This window comes from Osmerus mordax, chromosome 3 (assembly GCF_038355195.1).
Source record: "Osmerus mordax isolate fOsmMor3 chromosome 3, fOsmMor3.pri, whole genome shotgun sequence".
Classification (NCBI taxonomy): Eukaryota; Metazoa; Chordata; class Actinopteri; order Osmeriformes; family Osmeridae; genus Osmerus; species Osmerus mordax.
Window position 1 is genome coordinate 22,437,624 of NC_090052.1, and position 21,691 is coordinate 22,459,314.

Genomic DNA, 21,691 nt, shown 5'->3' on the forward strand with positions numbered 1-21,691 from the left:
GGTAAACTGATCCCTCGAGCTCAACAGAAGACGGGTCATAACTATTAACTGTTACCGGATATCCTATGTTATCAGAGATGTGTCAGAGCGCGCGACCATAGCCTACCTCTAGGAACACAACTGCCCTCTTGTGTTCAGCTGGTAGTTTAGTAGCCTACCTGACTGGCTATCAGTAACACTGTAGGCCTTGAAACCGTATCCTAATCTTCCCAAACACAGAATGCAAGTTCCAAGTACTTTCTATCTACAACTGCAAAGAACTTTGGTAGTCGGAAAGCTCACACTGAAAAGTGTGTTGCTATGGATACAAAGATAGATAGGTTTCAGACAGGTGCTGCGCTGTGGCGTACCGTTACACGTTTAGTCGTTTTACCTTTTCTTACAGGTGTAGCTACCATGACCCACACATGATTGCCTGACACCTCAAATACGTCAAATATCAAATACGTCGAAGCTGAGAGCGTTAGTAGGCCTAATATGTTCATCATCAGATGACGCATTCTTCCTCCACACCACTCCGCCCCACCCTCCGTTACACCGTCCGATGCCCGTCCCACCTCGGTGAGTGCTGAAGACGGCCGCGGGTATATAAACCAATGAGATTCGGTGTGAAACAAAAGATCGGAGATCTGCCTTCTTAAAGAAGAGCTCTGAAAAGCAACGAGCACGATAAAGACTGCAAACTCAGACGACATCCTCCTCGCTGTACGGCACCACCTGTTGTCTTGGTCACCTGTAGCTCACCACAAGTCTTCTAAAGTAAGTCAAACTTCTCTTTCAGTAGGCTACATTTTATAGAGATAGTCTACTTTCTAGATATTTTATTTTGCTAAATCGAAAAATATGGTAGGCTACCCTCCATCAGCCTATGTCAACTGCTGTTAGAATGTGTTATTTCGTAAACCGTGGTTTGAGAATGATTTGTAAATTATTTATTGGAACGAATGCCGTCCGTTTCCGTTAATGAAAATGAACCGCAATTCAGCACCATAGACAGCGATTATTACAACCGCATGAGATTGGGTCAGGTTTAATTTGGTTGCAATGTCGACAGTTGGTTTCCGGATAAAAAATATCAAAACTTTGTCAAAGACGAGCTTATTTAAGTGTGATATTTTCTTAGGTATTCATGTCTAATTTATTTTCGGGAGATTCTCAACTTTTACGGAATGCGATGACACGTTAAAACGCAAGTTTACACAATCAATACGCCAGAAAAGGATAGGGAACATTCCTTTTGAATATAAGGGTGGGTGTTTCTGACTTTTTTCATGTCTACTTTAATAATAGCTTATCAATTCAAATAAATGGAGGGGTTTGTGCATTAAAGCAAGACGATCTCACTAAAATCGATTACATTTGTATATCAATAAATCTAAAGTGTTGCTTACTTATTGGCTTTTCTTTATACATTTGTTATTCGTGTTGTTATTAACTGACAGTCTGTGTCTCCTTGCTCTCAGATGGCCGTCATGATGAAACCGTGGACCGTCCTCGTGGCTTTGGTCCTGTGCGTGCTTGTGTGTCTCGGGACCTTTGTGGACGCATACCCTCCCAAACCGGAGAATCCCGGTGAAGACGCGCCTCCCGAAGAAATGGCCAAATATTACACCGCTCTTAGACACTACATCAACCTCATCACAAGACAGAGGTGAGCGCGCCAAACTCGTTAACCTACCCATGAACAATTTGTTCTTCTATTTTTTGTTTATGCCTATAAAATAACATTATAATTTTTCTGTTTGTGTCGCCTTTTTGTGTTCGTTTTATTCAACGGTAAGTAAAGTAATGTATCATCCATCAAAGGTCGGTGGTCTCTGATCCCTTCCCGCTCATATTACAGCCTCGAGCTAGGTTTTATACCCCAGCCTCGCTACTGTGTTTCAAAATCCGATTACAGAGCACTCTCAAAAAGCTCAAGGCCCTCCAAATAAATGTGTCACGGCAATAAAAGTGCTTCAGATGGACCCAAGGAAAGTTGCAAAATCGAGTTAAAGACCTCCGCGAGCCGGAAGGTTTCATATTCGGTATTGATATGGGACTGTCTAGCGCTCTTAGAAAAGGTCGCGTGCCTAAAGGAGACGAGAGTCGGCAGTGAGTCATTGACTTGGTTTTTATTCATGATATTCAAATGGATCGTTGCTCTTTAGAGAAGTATTACTGATACCCTTACAGTAACACCTTAGTGAGTAAAACTAACTAAAAGTTAAAAGTGACGGATTCAGTCTTCAAAAGGAGAAGTGCCGAGTTCATTGAGTGAGAGCATGTAGCTGTTGAAAAGTGTGAAAGTAATAGCTTATTAGAGAGTCCCTTCAGGTGAATTAATAATGTAAACGTTTATCTGACACTCGGTCTAACCGGGGATAACCCATCCAAGTTTTTGCCGTCTATTGTCTGTCCGTCCTTCAAATATAGCCTACATCTGTTCGTCTCTCTGTCTGACTTTATTTGTGGTCTATCTGTGTCTGCCTCTGTCTCTCTCTCTCTCTATTATGTACACATATCCATCTATTTTATGTATCTGTCTGTCTATCTGTGTTAAGCCAAGCATGGCTATCCAATCTTTGAAACTGGTGCGTCTAAATTGAACCAGAAGGAGACTTCTGCAGCTGCAAATTCTTCCAATTTTCTTCGCAACAAACCGAATCTCCGTTCAGCAGGGTTGGACAATTGTGCTTCGGTGGCGCGAGAACCCCGTAGAGATGAACTAGAGTGTAAAATGACACCGGCAGCACGACGCGCCTGATAGGAGAAGATTCCTTTCTGGTTTTAGATTTGTAGTTTTTTTTTCATCACAAGTCATATCAACGGTAGATATACAGATATCGGAGAAATGTGTTTCTTAAAGTGGCACAGATGGAGTGTATGAGAGGAGAGGCACGAGAGAACTTAGAAAGAGGGACAGAGAGAGACAGAGAGAGATACAGAGAGGAGAGAGCGAGGGACGGTAGAAAGAGTGGAAGACAGAGAGAGAGAAACCGACACACAGAGGGAGGAGGGAAGAAGTAGAGAGAGAGAGAGAGAGAGAGAGAGAGAGAGAGAGAGAGAGAGAAGGAGAGATAGAGAGAGAGAGGAGAGAGAGAGAGAGAGAGAGAGATGTGGTGATTGGTCCAGGCCTCTGCCTAATTATATCCTAATAGGGCTGTATGGTGGCCACCTGGATGTGTAATTCTGTCAGAGTAGTCATGCTAGCTGCCTCACTACAACTCTGTAACTCTCCACTTTTAACTGACTATTTTCCCTCTCCCTTCTTTCCTCCTTCTTCAAGTCTAACCAAACAGGCTTATTGTAGAGAAGTTTAAATATTAAAAGTGGCTGATTGCGTCTATGAAAAAGGAAATGAGGGCACTGTATTTAAACCTCTCATTCCCTCCTCTCTCTCTCTCTCTCTCTTCTCTCTCTTCTCTTCTCTCTCTCTCTTCTCTCTCTCTCCTCTGTCCACTCTCCTTCTCTCTTCAAACCCTCTTCCTCTCCATCTCTCTCTCACCATTCTCTCACTCCTTCTCTTCTCTGTCTCCTTCTTTTCCTCTCTCTCCTTCTCCCTCCATCTCTCTCTCCTCTCCTTCTACACTCTTTCTCTCCTTTGCTGTCTCCCTCTCTCTCCCTCTCTTCCTCCAGGGTATGGTAAGAGGTCTGCCAAAGAGGATGTGGTGGCAGAGCTGCTGTTCGGGGACAACACTGACAGAGACCAGAGATCAAGGTCTGTGTGAGTGTGATTGTGTGTGAGTGCGTGTCTGGTCTCACGAACATTGTCATTTTCTTGTGTCCCACAACATGTTATTTTAGAGGGTTCTAGGGGGTTAGAGTGAGGGTTAGAATAGCTATCTCCAGAAAATCCCCTCAAGAATAGAAAAAAACAAGAACAATTTGAACTTGTGGGGGACATTTTCTTGGTCCAAGTGTTTGTTTCTAGGTGGTTTGAGAGGAGTTAAGGTTAGAATAATGTTTTAGTGATGGAACTTCAAGGGTTGGGTTTTTGGTTTAGGTTATGTTTTTTGATTGAGGGTTCGGGTAAGGGGTTAGGTTTTAATGGGATCGAACTGTGAGTCCTTGCAAGCTCAACAGTATGTGTTTCTTCTAGTCACATTAATGTTCTCATCCTTTCTTCTCTCATCCTCCTCTCCCTCCTCTCTCTCTCCTCTCTTCCTCCTCTCCCTCCTCTCTTTCTCCTCTCTTCCTCCTCTCCCTCTTCTCTCTCTCCTCTCTTCCTCCTCTCTCCCTCCTCTCATCCTCCTCTCTTCCTCCTCTCCCTCCTCTCTCTGTCCTCTCTTCCTCCTCTCTCTCTTCTCTCATCCTCCTCTCTTCCTCCTCTCCCTCCTCTCTCTCTCCTCTCTTCCTCCTCTCTCTCTTCTCTCATCCTCCTCTCTTCCTCCTCTCCCTACTCTCTCTGTCCTCTCTTCCTCCTCTCTCTCTTCTCTCATCCTCCTCTCTTCCTCCTCTCCCTCCTCTCTCTCCTCTCTTCCTCCTCTCCCTCCTCTCTCTCTCCTCTCTTCCTCCTCTTCCTCCTCTCTCTCTCTTCTCTCATCCTCCTCTCTTCCTCCTCTCCCTCCTCTCTCTCCTCCTCTCCCTCCTCTCTCTCTCCTCTCTTCCTCCTCTTCCTCCTCTCTCTCCTCTCTTCCTCCTCTCCCTCCTCTCTCTCTCCTCTCTTCCTCCTCTCCCTCCTCTCTCTCTCCTCTCTTCCTCCTCTTCCTCCTCTCTCTCCTCTCTTCCTCCTCTCCCTACTCTCTCTCTCTCTCTCTTCCTCCTCTCTCTCTCTCCTCTCTTCCTCCTCTTCCTCCTCTCTCTCCTCTCTTCCTCCTCTCCCTACTCTCTCCTCTCTTCCTCCTCTCCCTCCTCTCTCTCTCCTCTCTCTCCTCTCTTCCTCCACTCTCCCTCCTCTCTCTCTCCTCTCTTCCCCCTCTCCCTCCTCTCTCTCCTCTCCTCTCCCTCCTCTCTCTCTCTCTCCTCTCCCTCCTCTCTCTCTCCTCTCTCTCTCTCCTCTCTTCCTCCTCTCCCTCCTCTCTCTCTCTCCTCTCTTCCTCCTCTCCAGATATGATGACTCCGTGTGGTGACTCCGCCCACTCCACCTCATTGGGCGTTCTCTCCAGGCATCTGACTCACCTGGACGGGCCGAACTGTGCCTCTCACCTCCTCCCTCCATCCCCTCCTCCCCCTTTACACCCTCCCAACTCACTCCCCTTTCTCTCTCCTCATCGACCACAAACCAATGACCAACACAGACCTTAAACCAACCTCTCCCTAACTCTAGTCTTTCTCTCTCACTGGGTCTTTCCTCTATCATCTTCTCTCTCTCTCTCTCTCTCTCTCTCTCTCTCTCCTCTCTCTCTCTCTCTCTCTCTCTCTCTCTCCTCTCCCTCTCTCTCTCTCTCTCTCTCTCTCTCTCTCTCTCTCAATTGTAAATAATTTATTAGTATTATTAATATTGAATAAAGATAGAATACAAAATATCTAATGAAAGATTCAATCTTGTGTGTGAAGTCCCCTGCTGTGTGCCCTAAAGAGAATAACCTTTTATTGTTGGTACTGTATACATGCTTCATCGTCTGATTAAACTTGTGTGGATGACTCAAATGATGAATCGTGGCTTTTTTACTCATCTTTCATACCGATCAGTAATTCAGTCATACTCCATCAATCAACCAACCAATCAATCATTGGATTTGAAGAAACTCGTTTAAGATATCTTCTCCCTCTGAGTGTATGAAAGTATTGTTTTCACATCTCTGTTATTTCAGTGGTGGAGTTTGATATGACGTAATGTGCAAAGTCTGATGTTTGTTAGAGAAATGTTAGGGGTCGCTCCGACGCCGTTAAAATGTTATGTTGCAGGTGTCTCTCTGAGGGCTGCAGTATTCATTTATCACCACTAGATGTTGCTGTTGTAGCAGGAAGATCGGTAGTTCTGAAGTTAGACTAAAAGATATGTCCTGTTATTGACCATTAATATATTTTTTACATTTTTAGTCATTTATCAGACGCTCTTATCCAGAGCGACTTACAGTAAGGTCAGGGACATTCCCCCCGAGGCAAGTAGGGTGAAGTGTAAAAACTATATTAAAATACATAGCCACTTAAAAACCAAAAGTAATCTACTGTTCCTATAAGCAATTAATATGATTACATGTTATTTTATCAATACATCCACATAACAAGCTTATTTACCTTTTGTGGAAAGAAATCTTAAAGCACTACTGATGTGAACACTTTTGCTATATGTAGCCTGTGCTGTGGGTGACTGCTGGACTCTACAGGAGAAAACAACGGTGCATTGCCCCTTTAAATCTGCCGCGTTCAGACTGTGATTTGACAGCAGCGTTTCAAAGACCACGAATTAAACTGAAATACGGAGAAAACCGCGCGACCACCACGAGACAGAGAAGAGGTAAGACATTTTATTAAATAACCGCATTTTACAAATCGAGACATTTAAAAAACAAATATGTGGTAACAAATTGCGTGACAGAGCCTTGAAGAGCCCCGCTTGCTGGGTTTCTTTGTGAGGCTATATGGAAACATGCGTAGGCTGCAATAGGAGCGAATAGGAGAGATGTTGTTATTGTGGCACAATGTTTCAGCGTTCGCAATGTACCGGCTGGCTGAAACAGTGAAACAACTTCCATTCAAAACATCCGTCCCCCTAACACTAAATTTCGTGTAAAAATGTGATCGTAAAGGGGTCCATGTTTGATGAATAGCCTAATGCATGCGCCTATTTGCGTACGGGACCGGGAGCTGTGCGCGCGGTGGTGCTTGCTTGGGTGGGATGGGATACGCGTCATCGACAAAGCAGACGGGGTCTGGAAAGCGTCTACAGTTTCTGATTGTTTAGATAACCGTGTTTCGTGTTCATAGTAGTCTTGTTTTCATGCCACTGCAAGAACAGCGTGCTGCCCTCGCGCCGACAGAACAGATAAATGACCAACCGACATACAACCAACATACGCATAGGGGCACACACACACACACACACACTGTACCTGGCCTTGCCCCACCATCTCCACTATTTCACTCTCATCTTGTAACCACAACAACAAGCGTGGGCGACTAGCTCCATCTGGACCCTTCTCCTGGACAGAACTCAGATTGAGAGGAGGAGGTGCGGAGGTCTGTTTTCCTTTTAGTTATATATATTTTAGCCGTGCAGGCTTCAGCTTAGTGAGCTAAGACAGTCGACTATGCTGTTTTAGTTTCACCTGGTGAGGGGGGAGATAGGGGCAGTGTGGGGGAGGGGACTGAGGCAGATGGGAGACCTTGGAAGAGTCGACCAGGGGGAGAGGGGAGGGGGTGGGAGGAGAGGGGGTGGGTGGGGGGGGGTGAGGGGAGCGGGGCGGGCGGGAGGAGAGGGGGTGGGAGGGAGGGTGAGGGGAGTGGGCGGGAGGAGAGGGGGGTGGGAGGGGGGGGTGAGGGGAGCGGGCGGGAGGAGAGGGGGTGGGAGGGGGGGGGGAGGAGAGGGGTGAGGGGAGCGGGCGGGAGGAGAGTGGGTGGGAGGGGGGGTGAGGGGAGCGGGCGGGAGGAGAGGGGGTGGGAGGGGGGGGTGAGGGGAGCGGGCGGGAGGAGTGGGTGGAGGGGGGGGAGGAGGGGGGGGGGGCGAGCAGAGCAGATGGAGTTTACAGCAGCGTGTGATCTTGTTAGTGAGTGTGTGTGTGTTATTAGCATGGGCATGGCTGAGACTGTATGTCGGAGGAGAGGGGGTGGGAGGGGGGGGGAGGAGAGGGAGGGGGAGGGGGGGAGGAGAGGAGAGGGAAGGGGAGGGGGGGGGAGGAGAGGGAGGGAGGGAGGGGGAGGGGGGGGAGGAGAGGGAGGGGAAAAGGAGCCTTGTCCCTGTGAACCTGTGTGGGGAGAGATGACAGAACAAAGGAACGCCAGGACAGGAGAGAGGTGGAGGAGAGAGGTGGAGGAGAGGTGGAGGAGAGAGGAGGGAGGAGAGAGGTGGAGGAGAGGTGGAGGAGAGAGGAGGGAGGAGAGAGGTGGAGGAGAGAGGTGGGAGGAGAGAGGTGGAGGAGAGAGGTGGAGGAGAGGTGGAGGAGAGAGGTAGAGGAGAGGTGGAGGAGAGAGGTGGAGGAGAGAGGTGGAGGAGAGAGGAGGAGAGAGGTGGAGGAGAGAGGTGGAGGAGAGAGGTGGAAGAGAGGTGGAGGATAGAGGAGGGAGGAGAGAGGTGGAGGAGAGAGGAGGGAGGATGCAGGAGGGAGGACTAAGGTTTGGTCAGTATTGTTGTTAGAAACCCAACTCTATGAGGTGATATTAGAGGGGGTTAGGAGAGGAGGAGAGGGAAGGAGGAGAGGAGGAGAGGAAGAGAGGAGGAGAGGGGGTTAGGAGAGAGGAGAGGGAAAGAGGAGAGGAGGAGAGGAAGAGAGGAGGAGAGGGAAAGAGGAGAGGAAGAGAGGAGGAGAGGAAGAGAGGAGGAGAGGGAAAGAGGAGAGGAAGAGAGGAGGAGAGGGAAAGAGGAGAGAAGGTGTGCGGGTAAAGAAAGGTAGGATGAGGAGAGGAAGGATACCTCTACAGGAAGTGTGTGTGTGTCTGTCTCCATCTGTTTCTCTCTCCTCCTTTGTAAGTGGGGCGGGTAGAGAAAAGGACTTTCCCATTGGTGGATTCCTGCTGATGTCATCACCCTGGTGGCTAATATGGCTGACAGTCAGCTAATGCTGTAACTAGCAATTATGTAATAACAAAGTGTGTCTAAGTGTGTGTGTGTTTAAGTGTGTGTGTGTGTGTGTGTTTCTGCTGGTGTGTGTGTGTGTTTAAGTGTGTGTGTGTTTCTGCTGTCTACTCTTTCCCACATCCCGCCCCCTGTAACATGCTCCGAACACGCAAGTCCCCTCTTTACGCTTCAAGCTCAGGTTGCTATGGCAGTCACAGTACCTCGCCATGGCAACTGGCTGATGAGGAGGGAGGGATGGAGGGAGACCATCCATCTCCCTCACCCCTGGAGAGCTGGGCTGGTACATGCAGCTCCTCCAGCTCCATGTCTGGACCCAGCCGGGACCTGTTCTCCCCTCCTTCCCCCCCTCCAGTAATGATGAGGCGTGTTCGGCGTTCTCCACAACACACCTTCATTCAAATAAACACAGTCACCCAAACTGTCACACTAAAAACACTATTTTTGGTGTTTCCTTTGAGGTGTGTGTGTTTCTTTGTGTGTGTGTGTGCGTGTGTTTCTTTGTGTGTGTGTTCCCATGTGGGAGGGAATCCCTTGAGAGAGTCTATTTTCAGCGGGGCCTCGTTAGGGCAGCCAGTGGCCAGCACAGAGCATGGCCGTCAGCTGTAGCCAATCACCTGCCTGCAAAACTTACAGACAGCCAATCACAGACAAGCTCTTCCTGATAGGGGGTTAGTAGGGTACTCCTGTCCCTGTGTTATACTCATAGCCCCACTCTCTAACACACACACACACACACACACACAGTCACACTAGCACACACACATGGCACACATACACACACAAATGACAATTTTCCTGGTAACATGAGTTGTTGTGACGCTACACATTAGACTGCTTTTCAGACTCTCTTTCTGTCCCAGGAGGGTTAGGGAGGGGGTGCCCCCCACTTTCTTTATGTACCCCTCCCTCACCCCACCCCCCACTCTCTCTTTTCAACCCGGTCGTTCATTGTGCCTGTTGTCATGGATACATATGGATTAGCCAGATGTCCCCCTCCTTCACCTAACTCCTCCACCTCCTCTCTCCTATTGAGTCCACAGACTAGGCAGACCAGACTAGGCACCAGACTATCCAAAACTGCAACATGCCTGTGGCAGCTACTGGCACAGAACCTGGTGAGTTACAACCCTCTCTCCTCCCCTCCTCCCTTCCTCTCTTCTCCTCTCCTCTCCCCTCTCCTCCCCTCTCCTCTCCTCCCCTCCTCCCCTCCTCCTCTCCTCTCTTCATGCTACATGTGTGTGTGTGTGTGTGTGTGCAGCGGTCACACAGGTTCTGGACACCCTGAGTGACAGCACCAGCTCCACCACTGCCAACGATCTGGATCTCATCTTCCTCAAAGGCATCATGGAGAGCCCTGTGGTGAGACTCACACACACACACGCACACACACGCTCTCACACACACACACGCTTTACTTGTGAGGACATGTTGTCGTTTACAAACATTGTGTGTGTTTTATTGTTCTTTTGTGTGTGTGTGTGTGTGTGCGTGTGCGTGTGCGTGTGCGTGTGCGTGGGTGTGTGTGTGTGTGTGTCCAGGAGCCAGAGAGCCCTGGGGAGACGAGGCTGGAGGCGGTCAGGGAGAACAACGTTGAGCTGGTCCAGGAGATCCTCCAGGACCTCAGCCCCTTCACACACCACAGCAACACCGCCGCCGAGCTCACACGCATCCTCAACGAGCCCCACTTCCTGGTGGGATACACACACACACACACACGGGTATACACACACAGGCATAGGGACAAAAATCAACTTTGGGGGACACAATTACATTTTCTCAAGAGCAGTTCCTGGGGGGAACCATAAGTTTCACACACAAGTTTTCTTCTTCTGTCAATTAATTGTTTGCTCTCTGTTGATTGGTCGGCAGTCCCTGCTGGAGACTCATGATTCCGTGGCTTCTCAGACGTGTGAGAGCCCGCCCCCAAGCCCGTGTGCCTACATGGACCCGCCCACCGCCACCCAGCCCGTGCCCCCTGACGCCGTCAGGATGGTGGGCATCCGCAAGGTGGCCGGAGAACACCTGGTAACTACCACCCTAACTACCACCCTAACCTGGTAACTACCACCCTAACTACCACCCTAACCTGGTAACTACCACCCTAACTACCACCCTAACCTGGTAACTACCACCCAAACTACCACCCTAACCTGGTAACTACCACCCTAACATGGTAACTACCACCCTAACATGGTAACTACCACCCTAACTACCAAAATACCTTTACCACCCTTAATAACTTCTAACCAATGATAGATTGCTAAATTGACACGTGAGGATAAAAATCTAAGATGTGTGGCGTGTGTCACGCGTGTATCAGGGGATCACGTTCCGTGTGGAGGCGGGGGAGCTGGTCATCGCCCGGATCCTGCACGGGGGCATGATCGACCAGCAGGGTCTGCTGCACGCCGGTGACATCATCAAGGAGGTGAACGGCCGCCCCATGGGGCAGGACGTCCTGGTACTGCAGGAGGTGCTGCAGGACGCCAGCGGCAGCGTGGTCCTCAAGATCCTGCCCAGCTACCAGGAGTCCCACCTGCTCGGACAGGTAACACTCCTGGCCCTGACACACCTGGTCCTGTCACACCTGGTCCAGACACACCTGGTCCTGTCACACCTGGTCCAGACACACCTGGTCCAGACACACCTGGTCCTGACATACCTGGCACTGACACACCTGGTCCCGACACACCTGGCACTGACACACCTGGTCCAGACACACCTGGTCCAGACACACCTGGTCCTGACATACCTGGTCCAGACACACCTGGCACTGACACACCTGGTCCTGACACACTTGGTCCAGACACACCTGGTCCAGACACACCTGGCACTGACATACCTGGCACTGACACACCTGGTCCAGACACACCTGGCCCTGACACACCTGGCACTGACACACCTGGTCCAGACACACCTGGCCCTGACACACCTGGCCCTGACATACCTGGCCCTGTCACACCTGTATATCCGCTCCTATAGCTGCTGTCACTCTCCACCTGTCTTACTGGTTCTCACCTGTGTCATCAGGTATTTTACAAGTGTCACTTCGATTACGACCCAGCCAATGACAACCTGATTCCCTGCAAGGAGGCAGGGCTGAAGTTCTACACAGGGGACATCCTGCAGATTGTCAACCAAGATGACCTTAACTGGTGGCAGGTGTGTGTGTGTGCGCTCGTTACTGATGGTGAACGTGTCTGTGTGTTGCTGATTGTAAACGTGTGTGTGTGTGTTGTCTGCAGGCTCGTCGTGTCGATGGGGGCAGTACTGGTCTGATCCCCAGTCAAATGCTAGAGGAGAAGAGGAAAGCCTTTGTGAAGAGAGACGTGGAATTACCTCCTGCAGGTAGACACACCTACCTCCTCTCCTGTCTACTGCTCTTACCCAGCTTCACCTGCCTGTCTACTGCTCTTACCCAGCTTCACCTGCCTGTCTACTGCTCTTACCCAGCTTCACCTGCCTGTCTACTGCTCTTACCCAGCTTCACCTGCCTGTCTAGCTCACCTGTTGTCCTCACCTGTATCTGTGTGGCAGGTACTCTGTGCAGCGGAGTTGGAGGAAAGAAAAAGAAGAAGATGATGTATGTTACCACCAGGAACGCAGGTGGGCCCCCCTCCTGCAGGACACCATCCAGGGTCAATGAATTCTCAACTGTACTGTTATGACCTGGTAAATACGTATTTCTAACTGTATCTACTTTCTAACCCTCCCTTTCCCTTCCCTTCCCTTCCCCTCCCTCCCTCTCTCCCTCTCTCTCTCTCTCTCTCTCTCTCTCTCTCTCTCTCTCTCCCTCTCTCCCTCTCTCCCTCCCTCCCTCTCTCCCTCTCTCCCTCCCTCCCCATCTCCCTCTCAGAGTTTGACAGACATGAGTTGTTGATCTATGAGGAGGTGGCCAAGGTGCCTCCATTCCGGAGGAAGACGCTGGTTCTGATTGGTGCTCAGGGAGTGGGTAGGTGGAGCCTGAAGAACAAGATGCTGTTGAAGGACACACAGCTGTTTGGAACCACTATACCTCGTAAGTACATCAAAATAATCAACTAACCACTATATCCTTAAGCACAACTAACTAGCTAACTAAATCACTGCTATACCCCGGAAGTATAACAAAAGTTATTAAATGAATCCACTGTCACAAACCCTTCCATATGACTCAAACCAACTCGCTAGCTATCAACCACATGACCCTCCCTAACTACCATCCACCTATCACTAGCTACCCGCTCACCTACCTCAGCTGACTTCCTGCCATGCACTTCCTGTCATGCACTTCCTGTCATGTAGACACGTCCAGGAAGCCCAAGGCTGGCGAGCGCGAGGGCCAGATGTACGCCTTCACCAGTCGCAGCAAGATGGAGGCCGACGTGAAGGGCGGCCGCTACCTGGAGTACGGGGAGTACGACGGCAGCATGTACGGGACCAAGATCGACTCCATCCACGAGGTGGTGGAGGCCGGCCGTGTCTGCATCCTGGACGTCAACCCTCAGGTAGGGCTGCCTGGACGTCAACCCTCAGGTAGGGCTGCCTGGACGTCAACCCTCAGGTAGGGCTGCCCGGTCGTCAACCCTCAGGTAGGGCTGCCTGGACGTCAACCCTCAGGTAGGGCTGCCCGGTCGTCAACCCTCAGGTAGGGCTGCCCGGTCGTCAACCCTCAGGTAGGGCTGCCTGGACGCAGTGTGGAGGCCAGGACCTGACGTCCCCACAACAATAGTAAACGAAGGAATCATTGAATGTATGAGGACCTTTTCCTGATCCTGACAGCTTTTGAAGTGTTGTTTTCAGGTGGGTTGGGATTGGAAGTGCATTAAGGGTTAGGGTTGATGTGTGTGTGTGTGTGTGTGTGTGTGTGTGTGTGTGTGTGTGTGTGTGTGTGTGACCCCAGGCTCTGAAGGTGCTGCGTACATCAGAGTTCCTCCCCTACGTGGTGTTTGTCGAGGCTCCAGACTTCGAGGTCCTGAAGGCCATGAACAGCTCGGCTGTCGAGGCCGGGGTGGTCAGCAAGCTGCTCACGGTAAGACACACAGACGGAAGGGTGGACAGACAGGCAGTCAGACACGCAGACAGACAAGCAGACAGACAGACAGGCAGACAGACAGGCAGACAAGCAGACAGACAGGCAGTCAGACAAGCAGACAGGCAGTCAGACAGGCAGACAGACAAGCAGACAGACAGGCAGTCAGACAAGCAGACAGACAGGCAGACAGACACAGTCAGACAAGCAGACAGACAGGCAGTCAGACAGGCAGACAGACAAGTAGACAGACAGGCAGTCAGACAAGCAGTCAGACAAGCAGACAGACAGACAGTCAGACAGACAAGCAGACAGACAGGCAGTCAGACAAGCAGACAGGCAGTCAGACAGGCAGACAGACAAGCAGACAGACAGGCAGTCAGTCAGACAGGCAGTTAGACAAGCAGACAGACAGGCAGTCAGACAGACGGGCTGCATGTGTGTGTGTCGTCCTGTCCTTGTCAGTGTACACACACCGTAGGATAGACTGTGTGTTTAGGCAAGACGGTGTGTGAATGTGAGTGAGTATCCTGGAGAGTAATCTGGTTTGAACCGGTCCTGTGTTGCCCCCTGCAGGATGCGGAGCTGAAGCGCACGGTGGACGAGAGCGCCAAGATCCAGCAGGCCTACGGACACTACTTTGACCTGACCGTTGTCAACGACAACCTGGACGAGACCTACCGCACCATCAAGACTTCCCTGGAGACGGTTACCAAGAGCCAGCAGTGGGTCCCTGTCACCTGGGTGTTCTAGGGGGGGGAGGAGGGGGAGGAGGGGGAGGACTGGGGATCCCAAGAGCCAGCAGTGTTTCCCTGTCACCCCCGGTCCTTCTGGAAGGAAGAGGGGGAGGAGTTTATGAAGGAAGAGGAGGAGTTTAGGGAGGAGAGTGGGCCAGGCACCCCAGGTCCCACTGACTGCAGCCAACCAGAGATCTTCTGAAGTGGACCAAGCTAATTACAACAGCCTGGACAACACATCTGCACATCTGTTGCTGAAACATCAAGGACTGTGTGTGTGTGTGTATGTATGTGTGTGTGTGTATGTGTGTGTCTGTGCCCATCTGTGTGTGCGTGTGTGTGTGTGTCTCCAACCTCCATGTTCATGTTCTCTTCATAGGCAGGAGCAGTTCATCAATGTTTACATCCACCTACACCCCTCCCCTGTCACACTCACACACACCTCCCCTCCCCTCCCCTCCCTCCCTCCCTCCCTCCCTCCCTCCCTCCCTCCCTCCCTCCCTCCCTCCCTCCCTCCCTCCCTCCCTCCCTCCTCCCCTCCCCTCCCCTCCCCTCCCCATTTCTCAAAGGGTCCATCCTTTCTTATTTCCCAGTTTACTTCTGTGCCAAATTTCATAATGACATTTTTGTACAATTTGTATTGAATTCGTTTTTTGTTTGTTTTGAGTTTATTATAATTTTATCATAAATTATTTGTACTATTTCAAAAAACAGTGGCACATGTACTGATTCATGCAACCACACAGATGTTAGTGGGTACTACAATGACTGATTATGATGCAATTGGTGTTGATAGTGGCTTCAAAATAGTACTTGAAATATCTTTATTTGACCTCTTCATCTGTACCTCTACTTTCTTTTGTAAACCCAGTGATCGTGTGTTGTGACATCGTCACCGTCAGAAACCAACGCTTGAAATTGTGTTTTCATATTTGTTTTTGTTTTTTCTACCTTTAAAAGTGGATTTTCCAATAGAGCTTATGTCTGCCAGTGTCAGAGAACTTGGTCAGTTTGAGAAGCTAACTACTTTATTTATTTTTTATATAAACGTCTCAAAATACTTTGATACCAGTATAAGAGATCTTGATGTCTCCCGATCCTTTAAAGGTGCCACGTTTTTAAAGAAGGAGCAATCAAACTATCTTGAGTGTAACCAATCAAAGTTTAGGTGAAAAAAAACATTGAAATGTCATAACGTTGACCATCTCATTTTGAGAACAGTAGATCCTTTATGATGGGCTTTCAGGATGTACGTTCTGATTGGACCTTGAAATCACTGATCCCTCAGGCTGATTGGGGATCTGTCTTCTGAGGTTTCAGAGTCAGCCAATCAGTGAGCAGCTGAAAGCTACTTCCATAGCAAAGTCATGTTTTCTAGGCACAACATTTCGGCCTTATAATATTATTTATTGACGACGGTATCTGTGACAAATAGCCTAAACCCTACAGGAGGTCCGATTAGGTTTTTGTACATTTAAAAAAGAACGTTTTGTGAGGTGCTTTAGGTCAGCTAGAAATAAACACCACAGTAAACGACTTTTATCTGGAGAGGCAATGAACCATGTTCTTGATGTGTGTTTAGTTCACATGTTCTAGCAGTGGTCACTGGTGACATCGTAGAGGTAGAGGACAACAGGAAGACGATGACTGGGGGTCACGTGACACTGTAGAAACCTGTCTGTACACTTACGGATTAAATCCTGGATTTACAAACTGTTCAAATCTGACTGTGTCTGTGATTGATCTGAATGACGGCTGACTGGTTACAGATCCTTGACTTCTAACACTCTGTTCTGTGTGTGTGTGCACGTCTGTGTGTGTTTGTGTTTAATCCTCTGTCAGAACCCTGAGAGACATCATGGTCAAAGCCAATCAAATCCCTTCCTCCCTTTCCCGAGGTCAGCTCGCAGCCTGCTGACTCGCACACAGGAACGATCGAGGTGTCGCAATGATCCTAAAGTTATCTTTAAGACGGGGTGGAGAAAGTAGGAGAGTAGTTGAACAGTCGTGACCTATGAGGAGTCAGGCGTCTGTCTCGTGGGGCTGCTTCTGGGCCTGGGGAATGTTCCAGACTGGTCCCGTCTGTTCTACACAACAAGTTGGAAAACTCAGTGGAACAAGACATGGTCCAACAAATCGTGTACAATTATGATGAATTTCCACGCATCAACTCTGAATGAAAACGTCTATTCCCCTCCCCTCTCTCTTTCAGTTTCTCAGGCTTTCTCTCTGTCTCTCTCTCTTTTTCTGTTTCTCTCATCTTACATCCTCTTATCTTCATCCAGCCTCGTGACCAGGGTGGATAATCATTTTACCACCTCCCCATCCATCCATCCCTTCCTCCTCCTCCTTATCTCCTCCTCCCTTAAGCAGAGCTCATTGGGGGCTGTAAAGGCCATGAGTCCAGTTGGTATCCAGTGAGAGAGAGAGAGAGAGAGAGAGAAAGAGAGAGAGAGAGAGAGAGAGAGTGGACCATCTGTCAGAGCGGTGTCTGTCTGGCCCAGGGTGGGATCGTTCCGGGGAGCAGTGAGGGGTTGAGGGAGGTTTGGGTTTTCCGCAGAAGGTTGTGTTCCAGGACACACATTCACCAGGCAGGCATTCAGGCAGCCAGCTAGTCATCCAGACAGCCAGCCAGCCAGCTAGTCATCCAGACAGCCAGCCAGCCAGCTAGTCAGTGAGACAGCCCAGAGGCTGCTGCCGGGATGTGGGCTGTGCTGCTGTTTGGAGCAGCAGCCGTTCTGGGGCTGGGGTTGCTGCTGGGCTTCCTGGCCACCAGGGGGAGACACAGAGTCTTCAGCCAGGACTGTCTGCGGCCTCCGGGACCTCTGGTCACGGACAGCAAGCAGAGAGATGAGGTGCTGAAGAAAGGTGAGTTCCAGGCGACAGTATTGTGACCTAATCCTAACCTGTGGTCCTGCATTCCTTCATCGCTGACAAGGGCTGGGGTTCAGACCCTGTGACACCGCCTAGTTAAAACCTAGTGGTATCTGGTGATGATGATGAGGATAATGATAGCAGTGACGATGACCGTGTTCCTGCTGATGAAGAGGCCTGTGTTGGCAGGGTTCCGTGTGGACCGCGTTCCGGAGCATCTGGACGCCGTGGTGATCGGCAGCGGGATCGGGGGGCTGACGGTGGCCGCAGTCCTGGCAAAGGCCGGTAAGAAGGTTCTGGTTCTGGAGCAACATGACCAGGCTGGGGGCTGCTGTCATACCTTCCAGAACCAGGGCTTTGAGTTCGACGTGGGTAAGATCCCCTACATCCTTCCCCCTCCTCTCCCCCTCCTCTCCCCCTCTCTCCACCCCCACATCCATCCCCCTCCTCTCCCCCTCCTCTCCCCCTCCTCTCCACCCACACATCCATCCCCCTCCTCTCCTCTCCCCCCTCTCTCCACCCCCACATTCATCCCCCTCCTCTCCCCCTCTCTCCACCCCCACATCCATCCCCCTCCTCTCTCCCTCTCTCCACCCCCACATCCATCCCCCTCCTCTCCCCCTCCTCCACAGGTATCCACTACCTGGGCCAGCTCCACGAGGGCAGCCTGCTGAGGGTGGTCCTGGATCAGATCACAGAGGGCCAGCTGCAGTTCACCCGGCTGGAGCAGCACTACGACACGCTGATCCTTGGGCAGGGAGAGAGTCGCAGGGAGTACCACCTCCACTCCGGCAAGACGGAGATGGCTGCCAGCCTCCGGAGGCAGTTCCCCGGAGAGGAGGAGGCCGTGGACGAGCTGATCAGGCTGATGAAGGTGTGAGTGTGTGTGAGTGTGTGTGAGTGTGTGTGTGTGTTTGTGTGTAATATATAACGTTGTGTATAAACTGTGGGATAACCGAGTCATCTCCCCTGAAGCTGGCAGCTCGCCGCGCCCCTCTCATCGCCTCTCTGAAGATGATCCCTCTGTGGTTGGTCCACTTCCTCATCAAGACCGGCCTATTGGAGCGCATTTCTTCAGTTTTCCGCCTGGCGACAACCAGCCACTCGGAGATGATGTCCCGAATCACTCAGAACAAAGATCTTCAGGCACTGTCTGCCTACCTCTTCTATGGTACACCTGTTTTCTTTATTTCTTTCCTTCAATATTTTCCTGTTCTTGTGTCATTGACTGTCCTCTGTAGTCCTTGCTCTGTGATTGGCTGTCCTTGTGATCATCTCTTTGTGATTGGCTGTCCTTGTGATCATCTCTTTGTGATTGGCTGTCCTTGTGATCATCTCTTTGTGATTGGCTGTCCTTGTGATCATCTGTTTGTGATTGGCTGTCCTTGTGATCATCTCTTTGTGATTGGCTGTCCTGGGTCTCCAGGCGTCCCTCCTAAGGACTCCAGCTTCCTGATCAACGCGCTGCTGTTGCACCACTACAAGCGTGGCGCCTACTACCCCAGAGGGGGCGCCAGCGAGTTCGCCTTCAACATCATCCCAGTCATCCGGAAGGCAGGGGGCGCTGTGCTGGTCAGAGCGCCTGTGCAGCGCGTCCTGGTGGACCAGCTCGGCAGCGCCTACGGTCAGTACAGAGAAGAAGCACTCGTCTTTGGGCTCCCTGAGGGCAACTTGGGTGTAGTGAGGTGTGCTTGGACGGGGCAGTAACAGACACTCCTGTCAGGAAGGTCACGACCTCCTCTTCCATCACCCTCCTCCATTTGTTCCTCCTGTATGTTTCCATCTTCTCCCTGTCCTCCTTCATCCATCTCTTCACTTCTGCCTGTCCGATGACATCACGTCTGTCGGGGTGATGGTTGCCAGGGGTGACGGTGCGGAAGGGACAGGAGGAGGTTGAGGTCCTGGCTCCGGTGGTCATCTCCAACGCTGGCATCTTCAACACCTTCCAGAAATTTCTGCCTCCACAGGTGCAGGCCAAGCCAGGTGAGAACACACACACACACACACACATGCAGACAGACAGCATCTCCTACAACACAGAAACACAGCACCCTCTCAACTCAGTACAACACAGTGTGTATGTGTGTGTTTCTTTGTGTGTGTGTCCTCAGAGGTGCGCTCCCTGCTGGGCATGGTGCGTCATGGCATGGGCTCCTTCCTGGTCTTTGTGGGTCTGGACGGCAGCAAGGAGGAGCTGGGCATCGTCTCTACCAACTTCTGGATGTACAAACACAACGACCTGGACGCAATGTCAGTCATACTTCGGTGCTTTTTTCTTCTTTCCTTTCTTCTTGCCACCAGTAGAGGGCAGTATTCCTGGAAATCAAATGATCAGTACGTTCTGTTCATGTTCCAACAGTCTCAGAGCTGTGTCAGACGTGTGTGTCATCATGTTGTTTGAGGGTTTCTTGTTGTTCATGTTAGGATGGAGCGCTACAGTTCTCTGAGCAGAGACGAGGTGGTGGGAAATATTCCTATGATGTTCATCACCTTCCCCTCTGCCAAAGACCCCACCTCCAGCATCAGGCACCCAGGTACACACACACACACACACACGCACACACACACACACGCACACACACGCACACACACACACACACGCACCCACACGCACACACACGCACACGCACACACACACACGCCACACTCGAACAGGCATCCAGGTACACAAACACACACACACACGCCACATTCGAACAGCCACACATGGGCACACACACCTTTCCACTGGAGACAAATATACCCCCCGAGACTCATATGAGCATATGAATTTTACACTATATGCAAATACCCCCCACCCCAAGTAAGTCCTACATGACCCTGTTGACCCCCTCAGGTAAGTCCTACATGACCCTGTTGACCCCCTCAGGTAAGTCGTGTATGACCCTGCTGACCATGGCTCGTTTTGAGTGGTTTGAGGAGTGGCAGGACACCAGCATGAGCAGGAGAGGACAGGACTACCTGGAGCTGAAGATGGCCATGGCCCATGAGCTGCTCGACTGGGCTCTGCACATCTTCCCTCAGCTGCGAAACAGGGTGTGTGCGTGTGTGTGTGTGGGGGGGGGGGTGGGTGGGTGTGTGGGGGGGGGGTTGCGTGTCTGTCTACCTATCTACCTACCTGTCTAACTTATCTACCCGTCTACCTGTCTACCTACCTGTCTAACTTATCTACCTGTCTACCTGTCTACCTAACTTATCTACCTGTCTACCTGTCTACCTACCTGTCTAACTTATCTACCTGTCTACCTGTCTACCTACCTGTCTAACTTATCTACCTGTCTACCTGTCTACCTACCTGTCCAGGTGACGTTCCTGGACGCGGCCACACCCCTGACCAACATGCACTACCTGGGCGCTCCGCGAGGTCAGATGTACGGGGCGGAGCATAACCTGGGGCGCTTCAGCCCGGAGGTGGTGGCCCGCACACGCGCCCAGACGCCGGTCAGCGGCCTCTACCTGACAGGTGAGGCCCCCGGGAGCAGCACCAGCCTGAGCAGGGCACCAGCCTGAGCAGGGCACCAGCCTGAGCAGGGCACCAGCCTGAGCAGGGCACTAGCCTGAGCAGGGCACCAGCCTGAGCAGGGCACCAGCCTGAGCAGGGCACCAGCCTGAACAGGGCACCAGCCTGAGCAGGGCACTAGCCTGAGCAGGGCACCAGCCTGAGCAGGGCACTAGCCTGAGCAGGGCACCAGCCTGAACAGGGCACCAGCCTGTGTTACTGTGGAAGTTCAAGAAGACCCTCTTGTAATGTGTGTGTGTATGTGTGTACCTGTGTGTACCTGTGTGTACCCGTGTGTGTGTACCTGTGTGTGTGTGTGTGTGTGTGTGTGTACCTGTGTGTGTGTGTGTGTGTGTGTGTGTGTGTGTGTGTGTGTGTGTGTGTGTGTGTGTGTGTGTGTGTGTGTGTACCTGTGTGTGTGTGTGTGTAGGTCAGGACGTGTTCTGTAACGGGATGGCGGGGGCGGTGCACGGAGGCCTGCTGTGTGCCTCAGCTGTCCTCAGTCAGGTCCTCTACGTGGAGCTGCTGGCCCTGAAGAAGATCACCAAGCTGCAGAGACGCAAACAGGCCTGAGGGACATCACTGCTGCTGCACCAATCAGCTCCTGACACAGCACTGAGGAGGAAATGATGAGGAATGATGATGATGATGATGATGATGGTGGTGGTGATGATGATGATGATGATGATGATGATGGTGGTGATGATGATGATGATGATGATGATGATGGTGGTGATGATAGATGATGATGATGATGATGATGATGATGATGATGATGATGATGATGATGATGATGATGATGATGGTGGTGATGATGGTGGTGGTGGTGATGGTGATGGTGATGATGATGATGATGGTGGTGATGATGATGATGATGATGATGATGATGATGATGATGATGATGATGATGA

At 50.9% G+C, this 21,691-nt stretch overlaps 3 protein-coding genes across 5 annotated transcripts; all 3 read left to right on the forward strand.

The window, feature by feature from the left end:
• Positions 1-658: 658 nt before the first annotated feature.
• pyya (peptide YYa) lies at positions 659-5,309 on the forward strand. Its single transcript, XM_067232593.1, is given in 4 exon segments — positions 659-759; positions 1,464-1,668; positions 3,619-3,700; positions 5,030-5,309. Coding segments are annotated over 3 exon segments (309 nt in total). The 5' UTR covers positions 659-759; the 3' UTR covers positions 5,052-5,309.
• A 4,434-nt stretch (positions 5,310-9,743) lies between these two features.
• mpp2a (MAGUK p55 scaffold protein 2a) lies at positions 9,744-14,423 on the forward strand. Of its 3 annotated transcripts, none has more exons than XM_067232921.1 (12): positions 9,744-9,774; positions 9,918-10,129; positions 10,198-10,350; positions 10,529-10,684; positions 10,980-11,207; positions 11,690-11,821; positions 11,905-12,007; positions 12,197-12,265; positions 12,516-12,677; positions 12,944-13,146; positions 13,542-13,670; positions 14,247-14,423. In XM_067232921.1, the coding sequence occupies exons 1-12, from the start codon at positions 9,744-9,746 to the stop codon at positions 14,421-14,423; spliced, it is 1,755 nt and encodes a 584-aa protein (XP_067089022.1). The 3 variants fall into 3 exon arrangements, with proteins under 3 accessions (XP_067089022.1, XP_067089023.1, XP_067089024.1); XM_067232922.1 differs by having other exon boundaries at positions 9,918-10,039; positions 10,201-10,350; XM_067232923.1 differs by having other exon boundaries at positions 9,918-10,018.
• Positions 14,424-17,109: 2,686 nt separating this feature from the next.
• LOC136940467 (all-trans-retinol 13,14-reductase-like) lies at positions 17,110-21,446 on the forward strand. The gene is made up of 11 exons (XM_067232626.1): positions 17,110-17,275; positions 17,471-17,653; positions 17,914-18,155; positions 18,257-18,452; positions 18,708-18,905; positions 19,145-19,264; positions 19,393-19,531; positions 19,706-19,815; positions 20,151-20,317; positions 20,585-20,744; positions 21,211-21,446. The coding sequence occupies exons 1-11, from the start codon at positions 17,110-17,112 to the stop codon at positions 21,351-21,353; spliced, it is 1,824 nt and encodes a 607-aa protein (XP_067088727.1). The 3' UTR covers positions 21,354-21,446.
• The last annotated feature ends 245 nt before the right edge of the window (positions 21,447-21,691 follow it).

Excerpts from the sequence above, each read along its gene's own strand:
- LOC136940467 (XM_067232626.1), top strand. The coding sequence starts at position 17,110 with ATGTGGGCTGTGCTGCTGTTTGGAGCAGCAGCCGTTCTGGGGCTGGGG. Across the intron at positions 18,453-18,707 it reads GTCTGCCTACCTCTTCTATG|GCGTCCCTCCTAAGGACTCC; the intron begins GTACACCTGTTT and ends CTGGGTCTCCAG. Across the intron at positions 20,318-20,584 it reads TCCCTCAGCTGCGAAACAGG|GTGACGTTCCTGGACGCGGC; the intron begins GTGTGTGCGTGT and ends CTACCTGTCCAG.
- mpp2a (XM_067232921.1), top strand. The coding sequence starts at position 9,744 with ATGCCTGTGGCAGCTACTGGCACAGAACCTG. Across the intron at positions 9,775-9,917 it reads AGCTACTGGCACAGAACCTG|CGGTCACACAGGTTCTGGAC; the intron begins GTGAGTTACAAC and ends GTGTGTGTGCAG. Across the intron at positions 10,130-10,197 it reads GTGTTTTATTGTTCTTTTGT|GAGCCAGAGAGCCCTGGGGA; the intron begins GTGTGTGTGTGT and ends GTGTGTGTCCAG.